This window comes from Furipterus horrens, unplaced genomic scaffold (assembly GCF_987537825.1).
Source record: "Furipterus horrens unplaced genomic scaffold, mFurHor1.1.pri manual_scaffold_8, whole genome shotgun sequence".
In the NCBI taxonomy this organism is placed as follows: domain Eukaryota; kingdom Metazoa; phylum Chordata; class Mammalia; order Chiroptera; family Furipteridae; genus Furipterus; species Furipterus horrens.
In genome coordinates, this window is record NW_028327178.1 from 20,152,958 (window position 1) to 20,171,788 (window position 18,831).

Consider the following 18,831-nt stretch of genomic DNA (forward strand, 5'->3'; position numbering starts at 1 on the left):
GTTAGAAATGCATATTTTCAGGTCCTTCCCCATGCCTACTCAATCAGAAACTTTGGAGATGGGGCCCAGCAATCTGTTTAACAAGCAAATTTGAGCGCTCCTGGTCTACAATTTACCTGCCTCACCTGAGACCGTTACATGATTTATGTCCCAACTGTGGAGGTTCTGTAAGAAAAAGATGGTGAGAAAGAACATTTAGAGAGGCTTGAAGTTATTGTCCATAAAATGATGAAATGCTTAGGGTTAGATGGTTGGTCCATTCTGAAGAGTTCCTTCCCTAAACACTATCCGGGGAATATATGTTGGAAGGAGGCCACAGGCAGGAAGTTTGGGAAGCAGGATTCAGTCAGCTGGCCTGCCTGAGATTCCATGTCTGTTATGTCTATGTGGTTGGGTGTGTGAAACGAATCTCAAGTTCCAGGCAGAATGAGTGGATGGGCGGGCTCTGCAGAGAGAGAGAGAATGGGGATAGGAGGGTATTTCAGTCAATTACTCAATCCATTGTTTCTTAGGGCTATGTGCCCACCAGTGGGCTAGTTCTATAAAGGAAAGAGACAAAAACAACAACTGCGTGTCTGCGTATATGTACATATACTTCTATACTCAGGGGGGAAAAGTAAGTTTACAATTGTGAGTATGCAAACACAGAGTTTATTCTTGTTATTATTTATTAATTATTGTATTATTTTCCATAGGAACAACTGAATGTTTTATGTGTATGTGTGGGTGTATATATTACAACTACTGTCCTCATAGGACCTGCAATCTAATTGGAGAGAAAAGAGTCATATAATGGAAACAGAACAAACAATTGTGTGGGCCACTCATGGCAATGACTTTAGGGGACCTCTGGGGAGTTCATTTTGAAGAATTTTTCCTAAAACAACTAATGTTCTGCTCTGATGAGGTAGGAAATGAGGGGCACCTTTAGGACATCCCCACTTGGATCACCAGCCAGTCCTTTCCTTAACATCTTAAAGCTAAAAAGGGTTCTGCCCTGGAAAACCACATTTTAAAGAAAACCCATCAGATGATGCCCAGGCTCTGCTGGGCCTTTCTGGTTACTGGGACTGCCTGGGAATTGTGGGCAAGAGGGCGGGCTTCTCTGTTCCTCGAGTGCCAATGGGCCCTGCGGCATGAGCTAGTTACATTCCCCGGCTTCCTATTTAGCCTTCCTGTCAACACTGCTCCTAGGTGGGTAGGATCTTCATTTTATAGACGGTAAGTTGCAGGCTCTGAGAGAGCAGCTTCCCCACCAGTCGTGACAGAGAAGGGCTGGACCTTTCTACAGTACCTCTGCTTGACTTACCAGTGATGTCTGATCACTATAGGAGGTTATGTGAATTCATTACCTTTCTCTTAGGCCCTTGCTCTTCCCAAACTTAGTTTATATCTTGCATCTTTTATGTTCAGGAGTGTATTTTCTTTCCTACCTTTCTATAACCTAAACAACATCAGCAGTTTCCCCTCATTTCCACATTTCATCAGAGATTCTAAAACATTCTAAAAACACAAATCAATACATTATGTTCATGACCACTGTTACGCCAGGGATTAAAATGTTTATTTAATTTGGAGGCGAGGTGCAGAACCTTTTTTTATAGTATATAGAAAACACGTTGTAGTGTGGCCAGAATGCTTCCAAATGCTCGTGGAGGCGGAATAGAGTGCTGGGGCCTTTGCAGATGGACTCTGCCCAATTCTGGGCTCACTGACACGGAGAACTGGAGGCTCTGATGGCTCAGAGCGGAGCACCTACTATGCTCCACCCACGTAAACATTTTCTGACAGAATTGGGTTAACTATGTGGCGTAGTCCCTGCATATTATCTTCACTGGTCTCTGCAAGGCCCCTCTCTTGAATGTATGAAGGTGTATCTATCTTTTCATTTTTATATTCTACTCTCTTTTCCCTTCGGCATTTCAATGTACCGTTTTTCTTTGTGTGTGCTTGCAAAATATGTATTGTTGTTTTGTGTGCATGCATTTTAATTCATGCAAATAGTATAGATTATAAACATCACTTTCTTATTTTTACCCTAGCACTAGGTTTTAAAGACCCATCCTCATTGCCATATGTGTAATACTGAGTCTACATGCTGGGTAGGACTCCATAGTGTGTCCCACCCACTTTGCAGTGAACAGCCTTCCTGGTGGCACAACTTGGACCTGAAGGATACTTTCCTTGGGAACTGCGTGTACTCTGGAGTGGAACTTCTAGGTCACAGGGGGTGTTTATCCTTGTCCCAAGGATCTGTTCTCCAAATGGCTGCACTGGTCCACTTTCCACTAGTATAATACATGGTCTAGTTTGTAGATATTCTGTAGGTACTTGAGAAGAATGTGTGCCCTTTATTTGTTTTTTGGGGGTGTGGGATGTGGAGTGGGAGGGTTTAGAGTCCTAAATGTGTATAACAGCTCATTCTTATTAATTCTATTGTTTAGATCCCTGATATCTCTGCTCCTTTTTTGTCTTCTTGATGTATCAGTTTCTGAGGTTTTGGTAAAACTTTAGCTACAATGATTGATTTGTTTATTTCTCCCTATAGTTCAGTCAATTGCTGCTTGATGTCTTTTGAGGCTGATTGTTTATTAGCACCTATGTGTTTTTAATTATTATATATTCTTACCCTATTACTTGTTTACACCATTCTTTCTTCTTTACTTTTTCTTGCCTCAAATCTCAATTTTCAAGCTATTATGATGGATGCCCCAGCTTTCTTTTAGTCTACACTTGCTTAGTATATATTATTGCATCTTTGTATGTAAACATTTTGTGTCTTTCTCTTTTAAATGTTTCTTGGAAACAGCACATTGTTAGTTAGCTCTTTTTATAAAAGTACAACCCTTGCACCTCTGTCTTCCAGTGGTAAATTTAATAGTTAACTTTCTTGGGGTCAATTACTGTCATATTATGACTAATTTCTGCCTTCTGCTTATTTTTTGTACTTAACTATCTTTTTTTGGGTGACTTTCTAGAATGCCTTTCTCCTCTCCATTGGAAAGATAATTTTCTTCTGGTTCAAAATTTATATTTCTCATTTTGTTCTCATTGTGGTTGCCCTTATCATCTGTGTTTATTCCTCCCTCGGGGCTTTTTAAACTTATCAGCTTTTGTACAAGCTAAGTGCTGTAATAGGCTCTCCTGCTTCTTTTGTCTTTCTGTCCCTTCTGGCCATCATTCAATATTCCAGTTCTAGGTTGTTATAGGTATATTTCTTCTATTTCCCTCCTTGGCTCCTAATAAACAATAAGCATTACCAAGGTATGTGATCACCTACAGTATTCTTGTGTCTCTTGTAACATTTCCTAGATTCGTTTTCTTCTTATTTGTAGTTTTTTCAGTGTAGGGCTCTGTGGGTAAATCTTCAAGGTCCTTTTATGCCTGAGTATACTTTTGTTATTTTCTTCAATGCCTTTTGTATGCACAATGGCATCTCTTTAGGACTGCTATATTGAATATTCCAGCCCTAGTTTCTGAGAGTCTGGTTAGGAGCCCTGTTAATTGTCCTCTTTTCTTCCCACCTAACTGGCTGGTCAGTGTGGTGTTGGATAAGCTGGCTATCTGGGGAAAGAACCCAGATCTGTAGTTTGCCAATTACTATGGTGTAAAGACTCCCAGCATGGCCAATTTCAAGCTACCCATGTGATATCACTGAATGTGGCCTTTGGAGACATGCGCTCCCGTGCACCATCAGGTCTCAGGAGGTGGCGTGAGCTGGCTCTTTCTCTCCTTTGTCAGTGCCTAACTGAAGCTGGAATAGACTCCTATGGTCATTGTACATTTTCTTAAGTCAAGTTATTTTGTCCTGTCTATTTCCACCTTGCTTGTTATCCTAGGCCAACTGAATTTGCTTTATAGGTGAGGATATTGAAATACTTAGAAGAGCTAAAGGGATTTGTTAGTGGTCAATAATCAGAAAGGCATGCACGCAGAGGTTTCCTGCTCTTAATAAAACCAGATTATAACACTTTTTTGGAAAATGCATAAAAAGTGGTATTTTAATAGTTCTATGTCATCACTTAGAGGTTCTGGGGCAGCTGAGTGAGCTGTGAGCATAAACAGCCTTCTGGTGAAATTCCTGGATGCTTAATCCTCAGAGAGCCATAACTCCGTCATCATTAAAACACAGCCTGAGACCTTCTTGGCCTCAAGGTGTGACCGCAAACTCAGAAGCAGCCTCTGGAGTGTGACTCTCTCCCCTTTCCTATGTGGGAGATTTGTTTGCAGTGAGAAGTGTTCCATTTTCCTGGACAAGTCATCACCGGCGAGGTACAATCTGGGAGAGAAACAGGCAGCCTCGTGCTCTTGGGCTGGCAGAACATGGCCGGGATCTCAGGGCAGGCAGAGAAAAGAAAAGATATATGTGGATGCCAGCTTTTCCTGAATGATGGATTTTAGTCAAACGCAATTCTTTCCTTAAAGCTGCATTCATAGGGGGTCTGTCCCCTCCCCATTGCTTCCTTTCTACATCCCCCATCTTATGTCCTTGCCCCATCATGCTAAACTGGAAGTGTGTGTGATGAAGGTGGGGCAAGAAGAGGGTTCTAAGAGGTTCATCCCCACTCCACTGGGGGAGGGGTGTGAAGGCGGAGCCTCCTGGCTTCCAACAAAGGGATCCTGTGCTTTAGGAGCTTAGTGCTATAATGAAAGTAATTAAATAACAAAAAGGCTTAAATCTGTAAATTTTGGGGTACAAGACTAAAAGACTGTGCCTTAAAAATCAAGATGGGTTGTTAACAACTTGTACTTTAACAGAAAAAAAAGCAAAAACAAAAACAACAACGATCATTGTCTTTCCTGTATAACCCACTTTGCAAACAATTCAAAACCTCTCCTGAGAATTTTTCACCCCTTCTCATCTTTTTTCAGACACATCTGTGACTGTGGAAAACCCCTCAAATGGGCAATGTGTGAACAAAGTAGGTAAGCTGCATTTTAAGAAAACTCTGATACCAACTTGCAAGCTTAGCATTTTAATGAGAGATGTTTATGTCTATTACAAAAGGAGACACATTTGTTTAAAATACGATTTGAATGTTGAAAAGGATCAGTTTTCATCTTACGACATTTCCAGAAATATTTCTGTTATGTAAAGAAAGGCACGTTGGCATTTCCAGTGAATTAGGTTGCTAACCCCAAGTCTGGAGAACATCTTCTCATGACTCAAGAATAAATCTCCATAGATCATTAAAATTGTTCTGCCTCTTTCCCAGGTAACCCGTCCATCTCTTACTTAACTCAAAGTAATTACTTGTTGGTCATGCTGATTTTACCAATTTACAGGAGAGAGAGAGAGAGAGAGAGAGAGATGAATCAACACTTCTAAGGTGGAAGGGATGCTCAAGTCCTTCCCTGTCATAAACCCAGTAAGAAATGAGGCTGTGAGAGGGGATGGACTCACCCAGGGTGGTAGGAGTTCCTTAATGTCAGAGGTGGGGCAGAACCAGCCCTTTTGCCTTCTAGTCTAGTGCATATTTCCTGACACTGTGCATTGCTGCATTTGATGACCGAGTTGGATGACTAGGTCACCAACCTCTGTCCTCTTCTTGGTGAGTTCTCTTTAGGGATGTGGCTTATTTTGCCAAAGAGGGAACACTCCCATTAAAGGAAGCTCTTATGCAGTGAGTTGTGCCAAGTCTAAACTAACCATATCTTTGATAAGTGTTGTGCTTCTTAGAATGGAGAGGTTCCTGAATGGTGACTACATAATACTTCCCTGTGCTTGGGACAAGTGAGGTTAGGCTTGCTTTGGGTGTGTGGGTGGTGGGAGGAGAATCACAGAACAGACAGAAGGAGAGGTTAAGTGGCCTTCAGCCCGGGGACCTGCACAGCCTGCTGAAGGCTCACTTTACAGTGACATGCTTTAGAAAGGGCAACTTAGGAGACATCATAGGCCTGGTACTTTGTTATGGTTGATGGTCTTCTGTTTTTCTCCTGGGACAGGTAATAGATGCGGTTGGCCTCTGGGTAGGTGACTTTGCTGAGTGGAAGCTTGTAGATGGCGGGGTTGTTGGTCGTCAGAAGCAGGAAGGTTAGCGCGGAGAGACAGAAGGGCCAGGTGCAGGTTGGTAATCCAAACTGGGTGGAAGGAAGAACACGAGAGAAGCCTTGGTTACCTCAGATGCTTGTGCCTGTTTCATCAGTCCTTACCAAACACCTCCAGCCCTGGGTAGAGGAGAGGATGCTTTGTGGGCATTGATAGGAATAATACTGAATTTATGACCAGTATAAATAAAACCATGCCAGCGGTGTCAGTTGGTGTTACAGGTGAACACACTTACTTCAAAATGAGCCATTTGAACCCAATTATAATATGCCTTTATGTAGGAGACATGTTTTGCTTGGGTTACCTGGCCAGCCTATACCTCAACTTAAGAAACTGTGGCCATTCCTGCTGTTGAAGGAATGGTGTTGGCGGTCATTTTGTAGTTCATGGCTTTTTGTCTTTAATCACAGCTGACTGGACCAGAGATAGACACCTGACTCAAATGCAGCTTCTTGTAAGCAGAGTTCCTGGGAATAGAATCCCTCTCTTAAGACTTTGAACTAAGAGGCACAGAGACTGTGTACAGAGGCTCTTGATCTAGATGGCCATTTGGGGGCTATGTCATCACAGAGAGACACAGGGAAACAGAGCAGACATATATAGAGAGGCAGAGATGTGACATCCTAGGCCCGAGAGCTTGACTTGGAGAATAGCTACTTCTCTTCTCAAGGCTCTCCCATTCCCAGTTTTCTTTCTCATGGTGTTGACCTTTTTTTTTAAAAAAGAGATTCTTAACATTCCCTGAGGCTTTTAAATACCCTTCCCTGCTCTTTGTTTGAGATAACTTGAATGGCTAGCTTGCTAACATAGAACTTTCAATTTCAGCTTTGAAGTGGGTCAAACTATGCCGCCTTGCCCCTAAGTACCACTTTATTATAAGGAATAAAAACCTCAGGTAATACCATGAGGGTAACAATACCAGTCATGTGTGTGTTCAGAGATGGCACCGTTGGATGGGACTTGGGGAAGAACAATGACAGCCTGGTACCAGAACTGCAACCATAAGGAACACTCATGAGTGATGAACTCCACTCAGTGAGTCTTTCCGAAGTTCTGCTAAGACTGCACAGGGCATTTGGGGAAGCATCTCCTTTGAGTCCTGTAGTGGGAAGGATGTAGGCTAGGCATTCCATAGACCTAGATCCAAATCTCAGCTCTGATCACTTTGTCGTAGTCATTCTATCTTTTCAAGACCTATTTCATCAATAATAAAGTGGGGATAATAATGTATACTCAGAGAATTGGTGTCTAGAGCATATGAAGGCCCTCAGTTTTTGGTCATCGTCAGAGGGTGGCATTGTTGAAGACATGGGCTGCACAGACTTGGGCCAGTTAGAAAGCAAAAGAAGGAAGCTTCTAAGTGCTCTCTTCTGTGGAGGATTTGAACGGTCCCATAAATGTCACTCAACGTTTATATATCCACAAGGAGACTGGAAATTCCTTCAGAGTGTGCTAATAGCCTGCACGTGTTTGTATCCCTGAGAGTGGTTAGCACAGTGAATAAAACATAATAGGTGCACAGAAAGTAAACTTGAATTTGTTTTGAAAAATATCTAAATTGAGTGGTATAACCTGTAACTTCTCTGCAACAGAGGAAAGGGCCAGTCACCCTGTAGATGCCTATGAACAAGAACCAAAGCCTCTTATTTCACATCCCTTCCAGTACTGTGTCCAAGGGAGGCACATGACATGTACTGATTGGGTGAACCATTGGGAGAATGGATGGATGCAAGAATGATGGGAGCAGACAGGGGCCTCAGAACCTCTACTCCATCCTTCTGTCCCCCGTCAGTGTTTCTGACGGTCGGCTATTTAGTCCCAGCTTTAATGGTGGAGCTCACAACCTCAAGGTTTCACTCATTCATCATTTCTTGAACACCTACTGTATGCCAGGCACTGTAATAGGTACTAGAGATAAAGATGGAAATGTGACTCTGTCCCTGTTCTGAAGGAGTACACAGGCTAAAAGTGGAACAGGACCCATGTGTTTTTCATGTCATCTCAGTACTGCATGTCACATGTTGTAGCAGATGCATGAACAAAATTTGATGGGGCTCACAGGAGGCACGTAGCCCATTGGGAGACAAAGGATGGTGGTATCAGGGAAGACTAATTCTATGCTTAGAAACTTCTTTCCCATGCCAAGTCCAACTTCACTAAGGAGGGATTTAGACAGGCATGAGTAGAATGTCTACCTCTATTTCTACCTGCATGATCAATATGACTTTTCCTGGTTTCCCATGGGAGCTGTGCCCTTGAACCCTTATCCAAGATGGGGAGGCTGACTGCAGACTGAGCCCTAAGTACTCTGCGCTGGGGCCTGGGACCCTCCCTGTGTATAAGGGGGGCTGGGCTGGCCATGTGGTGCTTTCTAACCTCATGTACAACCTGCACTGGAGCTCACAGAAGGGATTCTTGGGCTGCTGCATGTACCCATGGCCACCAGCTCTAGCTTCTCTCAGGCTTGGCTGGGGCTTGGCTCCCTGTTCCCCTTGAAGCCTTCCCTCAGGACCCCCAACACCATGCTAGTTACCATGGGACAAACAACTGGCCCACAAATTAATTGGGCAGATGATCTATAAACATACAAAACATTAGATAATAGAGATTTAAAACTAGTTCTAGAGGATGTCAGAACCAGAGTTCTGTCAGAAAGGAGTTTGATTTATAAGATAATGCTCTTCAAATTGTCCTTCCTTGGCCCACTGACAATGGGTCTGATTGAGTGACACTTGACATTTAAATTTTTGAGGCCCAGCTTCCTATGTCCAGCAGGTACTGAGGTGAGTAGTGGAATTTGAGACAAGAGGGATGAACTGGGGAAGGCTTCCTGGAGGAGGGGCTGTGCGCGGACTTTAGGGAGATGCGAGAACACCAGGAAGGGGGTTGTGGCACATTCTTAGCTCACGTGAACTCACCACAGATAACATGTTAGCCAGGGCAGCACCCAGGTAGGCTGCAAACAGGGCTGGAAAAGAACCAAGAAACAGTCAAGTGACTAACAGTGCCTCAGCCTTTGTCTATATATTTTCTCCCCACACAGTTTATGCCACAAATGCTCGTTCTCAGATTACAAAAAATTGGGTTTTGTTTCTATTGCTTGGCAGCTTAGAAAAGTGTTAAATTCCAAGCAAATGCTGGCACACCCAAGACAGCAGATGAACTTTATTAAAGAAGGCCAGGATTGAGCTGTTACTATTCTCTTGGGTCCCATCACCTTACATTCTAGCGAAGGAACATTTAGCAGCATAAAGCATAAATGAAAATTTTACTATACAGCCAAGGAGAGTGAATCCCAGAGCTCCCTGCTGGTATATTTCATCACAATTTATGAACATAATATGGCTTTCCAGGGAGGAGCAGCATTCTGCAAACTTGAGGAAGACCAAGTATGCTGACTGCCTCTTCTAGGCTCTGCATGGGGAGGACATAACCAGGCTGGCCACTGGGAAAGGCCAAGTGCCAGCTCTTGGTGAGGTTCTGTGAAAATGGGCTCGGATAATTGGGCCTTGCTTCTGAACCTTCAATTGCTCAACTAAAAGCATCCCAATTGTTCTTAGGATGTTAACAACAAATCTTTATTAGAGAGATACTGAGTGTCCAGCTGGTATTAACCCTGACCACATCCCCCAATGTAAGCACTATTTGAAAGTCCAATGGTCAGGGTTTGGGTGCTGGATGTAAATCACCCAACTTCAAATATAAAGATAAACTTGCATAAGAGTTGCCCTGTTGGTCAGTTCCAATCACTGGCCAGAAGGTAGCAATCACAGGAGACAGAGCCCACGAATAACAACCAAACAAGCACTATCTAAAAACATCTGTCTTCAAGTGGCTGGACACTTTATATTCAGTGAAAGTGGTTTTTAATATATTAATTCCTAACCAATCATTCAAAAACAGTTTTAAATAAAAACCCTTTTATAAAACAAAGGATCCTTGCTTTAATCTGAAGGATTGGCAGCATTTTCACAGGGTGGTTTTCTTCTTGGGGATAGACCTAGAGATCCTTTTTTTTTTTTTGGTGCAAAGGGGATTCATTGGCAGCACCTACCGCAGGCGATGGCGAGGAGGTGGGTCTGCCAGGTGATGACATAGAACATGCCCCCTATGGCGATGCAGGCAAGTGAGCTGTTGAAGCCACACAGGCCGAAGTAGATGGAGTCAAAGGGTGTTGCAAGAGTGAGAGCTATGAGAGAAAGCAGACACCGTGCTGGGTATGGGGGGGGGGGGGCGGGGGAGGGCAGCATTTCCTGAGGCTCCCTGCCAGCCCTGAAACCCACCATCGTCCTCCAAACCCAGGCTAGTTATCCCCTTAGGCATTTATAAGAAACAACTTATGATTTTATTCAGTGAAAAAACACCTACAGGAAACAAATGGCTGCCGTGTCACATGAATATTAGTGGTGAAGCTGTTATGGGTAGAAGAGACCCTTTGAGTAGAACTCTGAAGTCTGATTTAAGCACTTCAGAGACGGTCCTTCCCTGGCCAAAAAGGAGGATGACTTCTTCTTCACTGACATCTTAATGTTTTCCACTGGAGAATAAGTCCTTCATATCATCATTAAATATAAGACTTAAAATATAAACATACCTGGAAGAAACCCATCCCAAACTTTAAATTTATACTAAAGTGTAAATGACTAACACCAAAGTCTTTCACTAGGGCAGCTTTTGCTCATGGGAGCATAAGGGCACTGGCACCCAAAATAGAAAAAACATGGTACAATAAAATGAGGGAGCGTTGACAGAAATAAGTAGGTGAAGCATTCAAGACTCATGTCATCATTTTTCTTTGGAGCTAGTCCCAGGTCCTAACATCCCTATGGCTCGTTAGAAAGGGAGAAGTGATGATGCTCACCTGCTAATATCCCCATGGTGGATCCAATCGCAGCATGCAGGCAAATAAGAGGTGATGCAATGAACAAAGCTATGAGGAAAATTCCTCCAGTCCAGGGGTTATCGCAGCCATACACTTGGCCGATTCCGACAGGGATGGCTCTCAGAAGCTGCAGGTATCACATGCAAAGAGACAATGTTGCCCTTGGCTGGAAAAAATTTGGTGTCAAACCCTACACACTCACATTTTGCAACAGGTTTCCAAGATATTATTATTCATATAGTTAACTCTGAAAGAAACATGAGCTTTAACTGTTTTAATCTTGAGTTCTCAGAACACTAAGGGGTTAGGATGCTAAGTTTCCTTGGTTTAGAAACATGACTGTAAGGCACTAAACCCCCAATTAAGGGAAACAGAAAACCTTTCAAATGAGGGTATTATTCATTAGAAAAGTAGTAGAGGTCTGATCCAAGTTGGGGTTTAAAAACCTTCTGGAAACAGTCTTTTTAAAGCTAAAAAGATGACCAGAAGGCTAAAGATGAGATGTAAAAATGGTCCTTTTTGTTTTCAAAAACATGTCTGGGCTGCAGTCACATTAGTCTGGTGTGGGTGAGCCAGTGGGCTAGCACCCACAGGGGGCCCCGAGAAGTAGTACCATCGCATCTGTTCTTTGATGGCTAAATGGTGTGATGGTGGCTGATAGATAAGCACCCTGCTGGCATCTGGCTCCCACACTTCTCATGGGTAGAGGGGCCCGTCTGTGCATGACAGAGGGTTTGAGGAGGCCAGGATCCAGGGCCTGGGGGCACTGGTGCACGTGCCCTGGATTTGGGGAGAGGATCCTGGGCATGCAGCGACTGGGATTGGATGCTGTGTTGTGGAACTTTGGCCAAGGCCCCTTGAGCTGGGAAAGAGTTTAAGGGAAGAGGCTCTGGGCCATGCTGGGAGGCACTGGGGTTGGTCTCACCCCTTGGACAGTGAGCTGAGGAGAAGCAGAGGCCTGGGGCCAGAACGTGTATATCTTACGATGAGGCAAGTCTTCTGTTGGCCTGTGTTCCCTGAGAAGACTCTGCCCTGTGGGGGGGTGCGGAGACAGGGGGATGCTTCGGGAGCTCCAGGCACAGTCTTCTGTGACTCAGGGAGTAGAGAAAAGAACCGGGGCTCAGGACTCCTCAAGTAGGGTGGGTCGGGTGTGGGGGAAGGTTTTATAGTGAGGCATTGGCGCTGGTCAGCCACCAGGGGGCTGTCCAGTGGCCACAAGAGCAGAGGAACTCACGCGATCTCAAACCTGTTGGGAGTTTTAAATCCTCTCTGACATTTATTGCTTGCGTCCGTCAAACTCAAGGCTCTCGTGAGTTGGTCAAAAGACAAAACGTCTTCATCATGACCAGAATCCATTCAATTTTCCAGAAAGTTATTTCTAAACAACCACCCAAAATTGAATTTTTCTTTCCTGGAACTTTGGAGCGTTTAAAATATTTGTACAGGATCTCTTAATTCTGTGTTTTTCATTTCTACAAAATCCCTAGGTAGCTTTTCCATGGGAAATGTGGCCTGGAGAATTCAAAATATCTTAAATTTACCCTTTATAATAACATTGTCTCCCTGTCACACATCAGTTAGAGCAATTTTGCCTCCCAAAGATATAGATGGGGTAAACACCATGAAAGGGAAGTCTCAGGAGTAAATTGCAACACGGTCCCCTTTTTCGCCTCTGGCTCATGAAGGCCTGCACGTGTGCATGCGTGAGTGCACGCACATGCAAATCAACAAGGATGGGGCTCATGTGGATATTTCTCTTCCTAAATAATGACGCTTTTTGTACAAGTGCAGGGCTCGTTCTACTATGTCTTGATGTTGCAGACTATGAAACGCTAGGAGAAACTAGGCAACATTAGTTCTGAAAGTTCTTTCAACAAGGGAAAGTGGTTTTGTGGTTAGGTGATGAATTGCCAATAGCGAAGTCTCCGAGTGAGCGCAGTTGGGGGGTTGTTCAGTGTAACGGAAGGTGGGGGCGGGGCCTCAGAGAAAACGTGTCCACTTAGATAAGGAGGCTAATGGGCTCTTTTCTCCAGGCTGATTTAATGCTCTTAGTGTAGCTTCTTTTTAATTATCTTGGCAGACTTCCAGAGGCCAGCATTACATACAAAATACTTGTAAAAAACTTTAAAAGCTCTGTTATATATGCATGTCTTAATGGAGGAACACCTGTGCGTTAAAGCGTGAGCATGCCTCAGAGAGCAAGCGGAATTAACTCTGGAGGTTGGAGCAGAGGCTTCCTTAGCCGATAGGTGGCAGTGTGATGTGTTCGTCTTTCATGAATCAGTGAGATTGGATGAAAGAAAATACGCAGCGTAAACTGGATTAAAAACTGGAATAAAGCATCAAAGAGACTATTACAAAAAGGAAAAAAGAAAAGAACCCATGCCTGGCAGACGGGAGGCCAGACCTCTAGCCTTGACTTTGCTCTTCACCCATTAGCTGTGTCCCAGCCAGGCCTCAGTTTCTTCCTCTGTGGAACCAGAAATGGCCTTTTTAGCTCTTAGTTAGAAAGAAGAAGGAAAAGGATGGTGGCTAATGACAAATTGTGTGTAGAGTGCCTCTCATATATACTTGTTAATAGTAGTTATTACTCCTGGATGTTTCTGATAGGCAAAATAAGTGCCACTTTAACAATAAGTTTTGACAGATGCTGTTCTTTCACTTCCCACAATACCTACCAGAGGCACTTGGACCTCCGACCAGGTGATGTTGGGCACAGAGGATACAGGCTGCAGCAGTGTTGTGGGGAAGAAGAGGTTGTAGTGGCCTGTGGCCGCCAGGTACAGGGTCACCGTGATGTTGAAGGGCAGTGTGAACACTGGGAGGTCCCACTTGCTGAAGATGGTGCCCAGGGCGCTGGAGAGGATGGGGCTGATGGCAGAAGCATAGGAGATGCTGTTCAAGAAGCCACTGAGCCTGACACTAGACTGAGCGGGAGAGGGGTGCTCCCTGTGCCTTCCTGGCCCTGCCTGTGCCTGACTGGCCCTGAGCAGCAATTTCCCTGAGTCCCTTCTTCCCTGTTCCTGGCACAGTGACAGGGTAGATGCCCAGACTCGACTTGAGAAGGAGGGCTTTCTGGGGGATGTTCAAAGGAAAGGAGTCACAGAACTTCCTTAAAAAATGATATAGCTCCACATCCAGGCAGGAAGAGAGAGGACAGGCTGGGGGGTGATGAGGCAGGGAATGACATTCGTTCATGCAACAAGTGGTTGTTGAGCAGCTGAGAGCACTGAGGCTCATGGCCAGGTGCCCTCCAACTTCTGGAGCTGAAGGAGAAGCTAGGGCCTTCGGCCTATACTGGGATGTTGCCCCAGTTTGGTCAGGGGTCCCAAGGACAGGGAAAAGCTTGAGAGGGCATGGGTGGCAGCAGGAGGAATGAGAAGATTTTCAGAAACTGATGGGACCCCATGGTGTGGCTCTTCACCTATGTGCCCCTCAGTTTCTTTCTCCGTGCTCTGGTAGGGCAGGACTAGAAACCCTTTTAGGTCTCCAAGAAAAACAGAAAAAGAGGAGTAAATATTGGTAGGTAATGATATACGGTCTGTAGGCCACCTAGCACAATGCTGACACTGTATGGCATTAGGAATTATTTCCAGTGGAAGCTTCTGATGTGCTAGCTGAGTAACTGCCACTTTAACAGTGAGTTTAGACAGACAGCCATGGAGTTGAGACAGACAGACATGGAACTGGGATAAAAACATTGGCAGCCCTTGACCTGCACCCACAGCCTCAGAAGTCCACTTACCAAGACATGGACATAATGATGACAGGGAGCAAAAGCCACCAATAATAGTCGCCTTTGTCCGAGAACACAGCCATCAGAAGTCCCACCAGCACCCCATTGTAGCCCTGAAGTCCTGCTGCAATGGCTGATCTGCAGGGAGAGAGGAGGGCAGGGGAAGTGGGGGCTCCCTGAGGCCCCATCATAGCGGTGCTGCCATCTCAGTTTTCCTTCTGAGTCAGATTTCTCTCAGCTGGGGCCTGGCGACACCCGCCTTCAAAGACATGGCCCCTCTTCACATTCCCCTGGGTGGCATGTAGCAGCTACAGAATTACCAGAGAATGGCTGTCCTTATTTTGAGGTGTTTCTGAGCTGGGAGTCAAGCAGCGAGGGATGGGAAGATGGCAATGGTTCCTGCAGGGAGTGACCTCAGGCCTCGTGCTGGGACCCTGGGTCTCTTGGAACTTACCTGTCCTGACTGAGGATGAGGGCTGTCAGAGTGGACATAACAGTGCCCAAGCAGCCCGAGATGGCCCACCAGGGGTTCTGGATGAAGAGGCCGAGGATGATGAGGATGCCGCTGAGGGGGTTGTTCACAAACATCACCTGAGACGTGCCCCTGAGGACCCAATCGAGGAACTGGAAAACGGGTGATTTGTCTGAAAATGGAACCCAGGCCAGGAGGTCAATGCTCAGGCATGGCGGCCCTGGGTCAGGCCCCAGAGTGGGAGGGAGCGGAGGGTGTGAGGGAACATCCCCACCCAAAGCAGGTGTGCAGGGAGCCAGCCCCCCTGCTGTCACCTGCCTCAGAAGAAGGTAAACCAAGAAACCACGAGGGCATTTGACTGCCCAGAGAACTCTTCAGACCCATTGCTAACTGGTTGTGGTCTTCGGGTTGTTTTTCAAGCGGTGGATACCCTGAGCTACCTGTGTCCCCATGAGAATGGCACGAATTTTCAAGAAGACAGATCCAGAGAGAAAACTCTTGCTGCACAGAGTGTGTCAAACCCACAGTCTGAGCTCTGGGGGAAATTGCTAAGGAGGACCTACTGGAATTGTAGATTCAGTTTTTGCATGAGCCATCCATAGGACAGAAATTTTTTTTCTAGAAGTCTCTGGCTCCAGAATCCCAGCACTAAGATGCCTGTTGCAACATGGTGATGGGCTCTTCGAGAAGCGTAACTCTTGTGTTCAACAAGAGCCTGCGTGCTCACAGGGATTGCATTTCCCTCCCAAGGGCCTGTAGGTCTGTTCTAACAGCAAAACTCCTGTCTTTGAAAGACAGCCCTCAGTCTGGTCCATAGAGAACCATGGCAAAGCATTTCCTGGGGGAGGACTGGAGGTGACAGTTTTAGGGTAGGGCCAGGGGTTGCTCTCATGGACTCTTTACCTTTCAGTGCCTCTCCGCACTCCTTCATCTCTCCCGTGACATAACTGAGGGCTTGGCTGATCCTTTTCCCACAGGCAGCCATGTAACTGTGGATCCAGGTCGTCTTGGAAATGCTCACGTCCACCTTTATCTCTGAGCTCTCCTCCATGGTGTCCAGGTCCTGCCCGGGGACAAGATATGGGCAAGAAACTCCCAAGTCTGTGCTTCTCACGCTGAGAAGGGCCCAAGCTAAGACCTTCATTAGGCATTTAGTGCCATTGCTATTTAATCATCTCCACGTTTCTGTCGACCAGAATATCTTTGGTGTTGTTTATCATGTCACCTCAGTTAAGATGAGCAACAGCCTTGAACTAAAACAAGACAACATCTTCATCCTCATTCTGTGGATGATGGCTGAGCAATGGACCGATTCCCTCATTGGCAGATGTCGAAGTTAAACAGTAGAATTAGGATTTAACCACAGATTCTTTTTTTTTTTTTTTAAATTACTTCCACTATACCACATGCTTTCCAGAAGAAATCATCCCTCCCCAGCATTAAAATGCAACTATCCATAAAATTAAACATGTAAAGATTCTGTTTTTGAAAATTGCCTCTCACTCATTTTCTAAATGCTTAAATGCTGGATTTAGAGGAAGAATTCAAATAAAAGTAATGTGGAACTTTATAAAGTAAACTGTGAAAAACGGATATTTTAATCCCAGGTAATTATGGTTTTGGAAACATGGATTCAAGAAAAGTTTGTCTAACCTAGCGAATGCCTTCCCTGGACCTCAGGTCCTTAGTCTGCCGCTGCAGGCTATGACGTGGGGTGCTGCCCCTAGTTCAGGCTACGTTTTACTCACCAGCAACTCAACCGTGGGCTTCCGGTATTGATAGGGGAAAGGGTCTTTGGTTTGTCTCTCCTGGTGTTCACCTTTCCCAAACACTGGAGTTGGAAGGAAAAATAAAAAAGTCAATTAGGATACCTCTACCCTGCCAATGAGCAGCAAATTTCTTGGAAAGTTGGCATTGGAATATCTCCCTTTCCTGTTCCCCTAGAGGAAGCCTAGGACCATAGCATCTTGCAGCTGGAAGGTCCTTTTTTTAATTGTTGTTCTTTTACTGGTTAGGAACCCATTTGGGCTCTCCCTTTAGGGAAAAAAAAATGTACATCCTCATGTAAACATTTCACAGGAGTTTAAGGAATCTAGAGATTCGACTGACCTTTAGTTAACAAACTCTGATTTAGCTCAACTTTTGTATTTTTTAGATGAGGAAACAGTGACTTGTCCATGATCCCTGAATGCAGGGTTCTTTCTTGAACACCACATGGACAACTTGTAGGGGTGCGAAGAAAGGAACTTGGACGTTATTGCTCATAAAGTATTAAGCTGCCCGAGCCATGCAACGTCTGCTTAAATTTTTCTATGACTCTTCACAACTGGGTGACCTTGGGCTGTTTGGACCTCTTTTTTGGTCGTATGCCTTGGAATGTCAGGTGTTTTAGCAGCAATGGCTGGTTGAAATAAGACAAGCAATATTCACATCATTACTTGAAATTGATTTTGGCATGTCCTTGTAATTCTAAAATAACTGTTGTAAAGTGGCTCTAAACATATGTTTCATTGTTACCAGATAATTTATGTTTAAATATGGCCAGGTACAGTAGTAGGACTTTAGACAAGGTGAAAGAAGTTAGGGCCCTTGGAAGATTTGGTCTTGATGCTCTGGCTCCCTCTTGTGGTCAAGTGTAATAATGGCAGGCTGGGCTCTGAACACCCCGTATTTATCAGACTGAATAAAAGAAAGAGTAGGAAGCAAAGAGGTTTCCTCTAGACCAGCGGTTCTCAACCTTCCTAATGCTACGACCCTTTAATACAGTTCCTCATGTTGTGGTGACCCCCAACCATAAAATTATTTTTGTTGCTACTTCATAACTGTAATTTTGCTACTGTTATGAATTGTGATGTTAATATCTGATATGCAGGATGTATTTTCATTGTTACAAACTGAACATAATTAAAGCATAGTGATTAATCACAAAAACAATATGTAATTATATATGTGTTTTCCGATGGTCTTAGGTGACCCCTGTGAAAGGGTCGTTTGACCCCCAAAGGGGTCGCGACCCACAGGTTGAGAACCGCTGCTCTAGACTTTGAGGCCATTGTGTGTGATACTCCCATGGACCCACTGTTTCTGTCTGAAGCTCCCCTCTGCCTGCCAGCTCTTCAGCAATTGTGACCAAGCTTCACCTCCCATGGGGCTCTCTGCCCTAAATCACTATCATAGGAGGATGCTTAGAGGGAGATTATTAACTTCTGGAGACAAGCCATGCTCTCTCTTACACACCATCCCCAGGGCCCCTGACAAATACAGACTCCTGGGCTAGAGGGAGCCTTGAAATATCCTGATGCCCTCTCTGTCATGTGTGATGTTTTTCCATAACACTCTAGACCCATTTCTCTGGGTTGGCTACTTTGGGTGTGAAAGGACGAGGCCCAGATGACTTGGAGCAAGAAAGTCACTTCTGGAAAGCATGTGATGTAAAAAGAACAGTGACCAGGAATCAGTTTTATCCCTTGCTGTGCCCCTCGCCAGTTGCATGATTCTAGGCAAGTCAGCTCTTCTCTCTGGAGTTTTGGAGACAGAATTAGTTGGTCTCTCAGCCCTGGCTTTTCACAAGGCTTCTCCAAACTTGCAGCAGGTTGGAGAGACCCTCCAACTCCTTCCTGTTTGCCACATCATGCCCTCAGCTTCCAAATCCAAGTTTCTAGCTCCCCCACTGGCTCAGCTTTAGCTGCCCT

At 44.9% G+C, this 18,831-nt stretch overlaps 1 protein-coding gene across 2 annotated transcripts in view; it reads right to left on the reverse strand.

The window, feature by feature from the left end:
- Window positions 1-4,960: 4,960 nt before the first annotated feature.
- The window catches only part of SLC14A2 (solute carrier family 14 member 2), a 50,556-nt gene continuing 36,685 nt past the window's right edge, over window positions 4,961-18,831 (reverse strand). For both annotated transcript variants that reach the window (XM_090285105.1, XM_090285106.1), the window contains 9 exons: window positions 16,888-16,970; window positions 16,043-16,202; window positions 15,122-15,311; window positions 14,677-14,805; window positions 13,610-13,802; window positions 10,911-11,058; window positions 10,104-10,238; window positions 8,968-9,017; window positions 4,961-6,081 (listed from right to left, as the gene is read on the reverse strand). In XM_090285105.1, coding sequence (XP_090141231.1) covers window positions 5,881-6,081; window positions 8,968-9,017; window positions 10,104-10,238; window positions 10,911-11,058; window positions 13,610-13,802; window positions 14,677-14,805; window positions 15,122-15,311; window positions 16,043-16,202; window positions 16,888-16,970 — 1,289 coding nt within the window. In that variant the 3' untranslated portion in view covers window positions 4,961-5,880. The remainder of the gene's footprint in view (window positions 6,082-8,967; window positions 9,018-10,103; window positions 10,239-10,910; window positions 11,059-13,609; window positions 13,803-14,676; window positions 14,806-15,121; window positions 15,312-16,042; window positions 16,203-16,887; window positions 16,971-18,831) is intronic.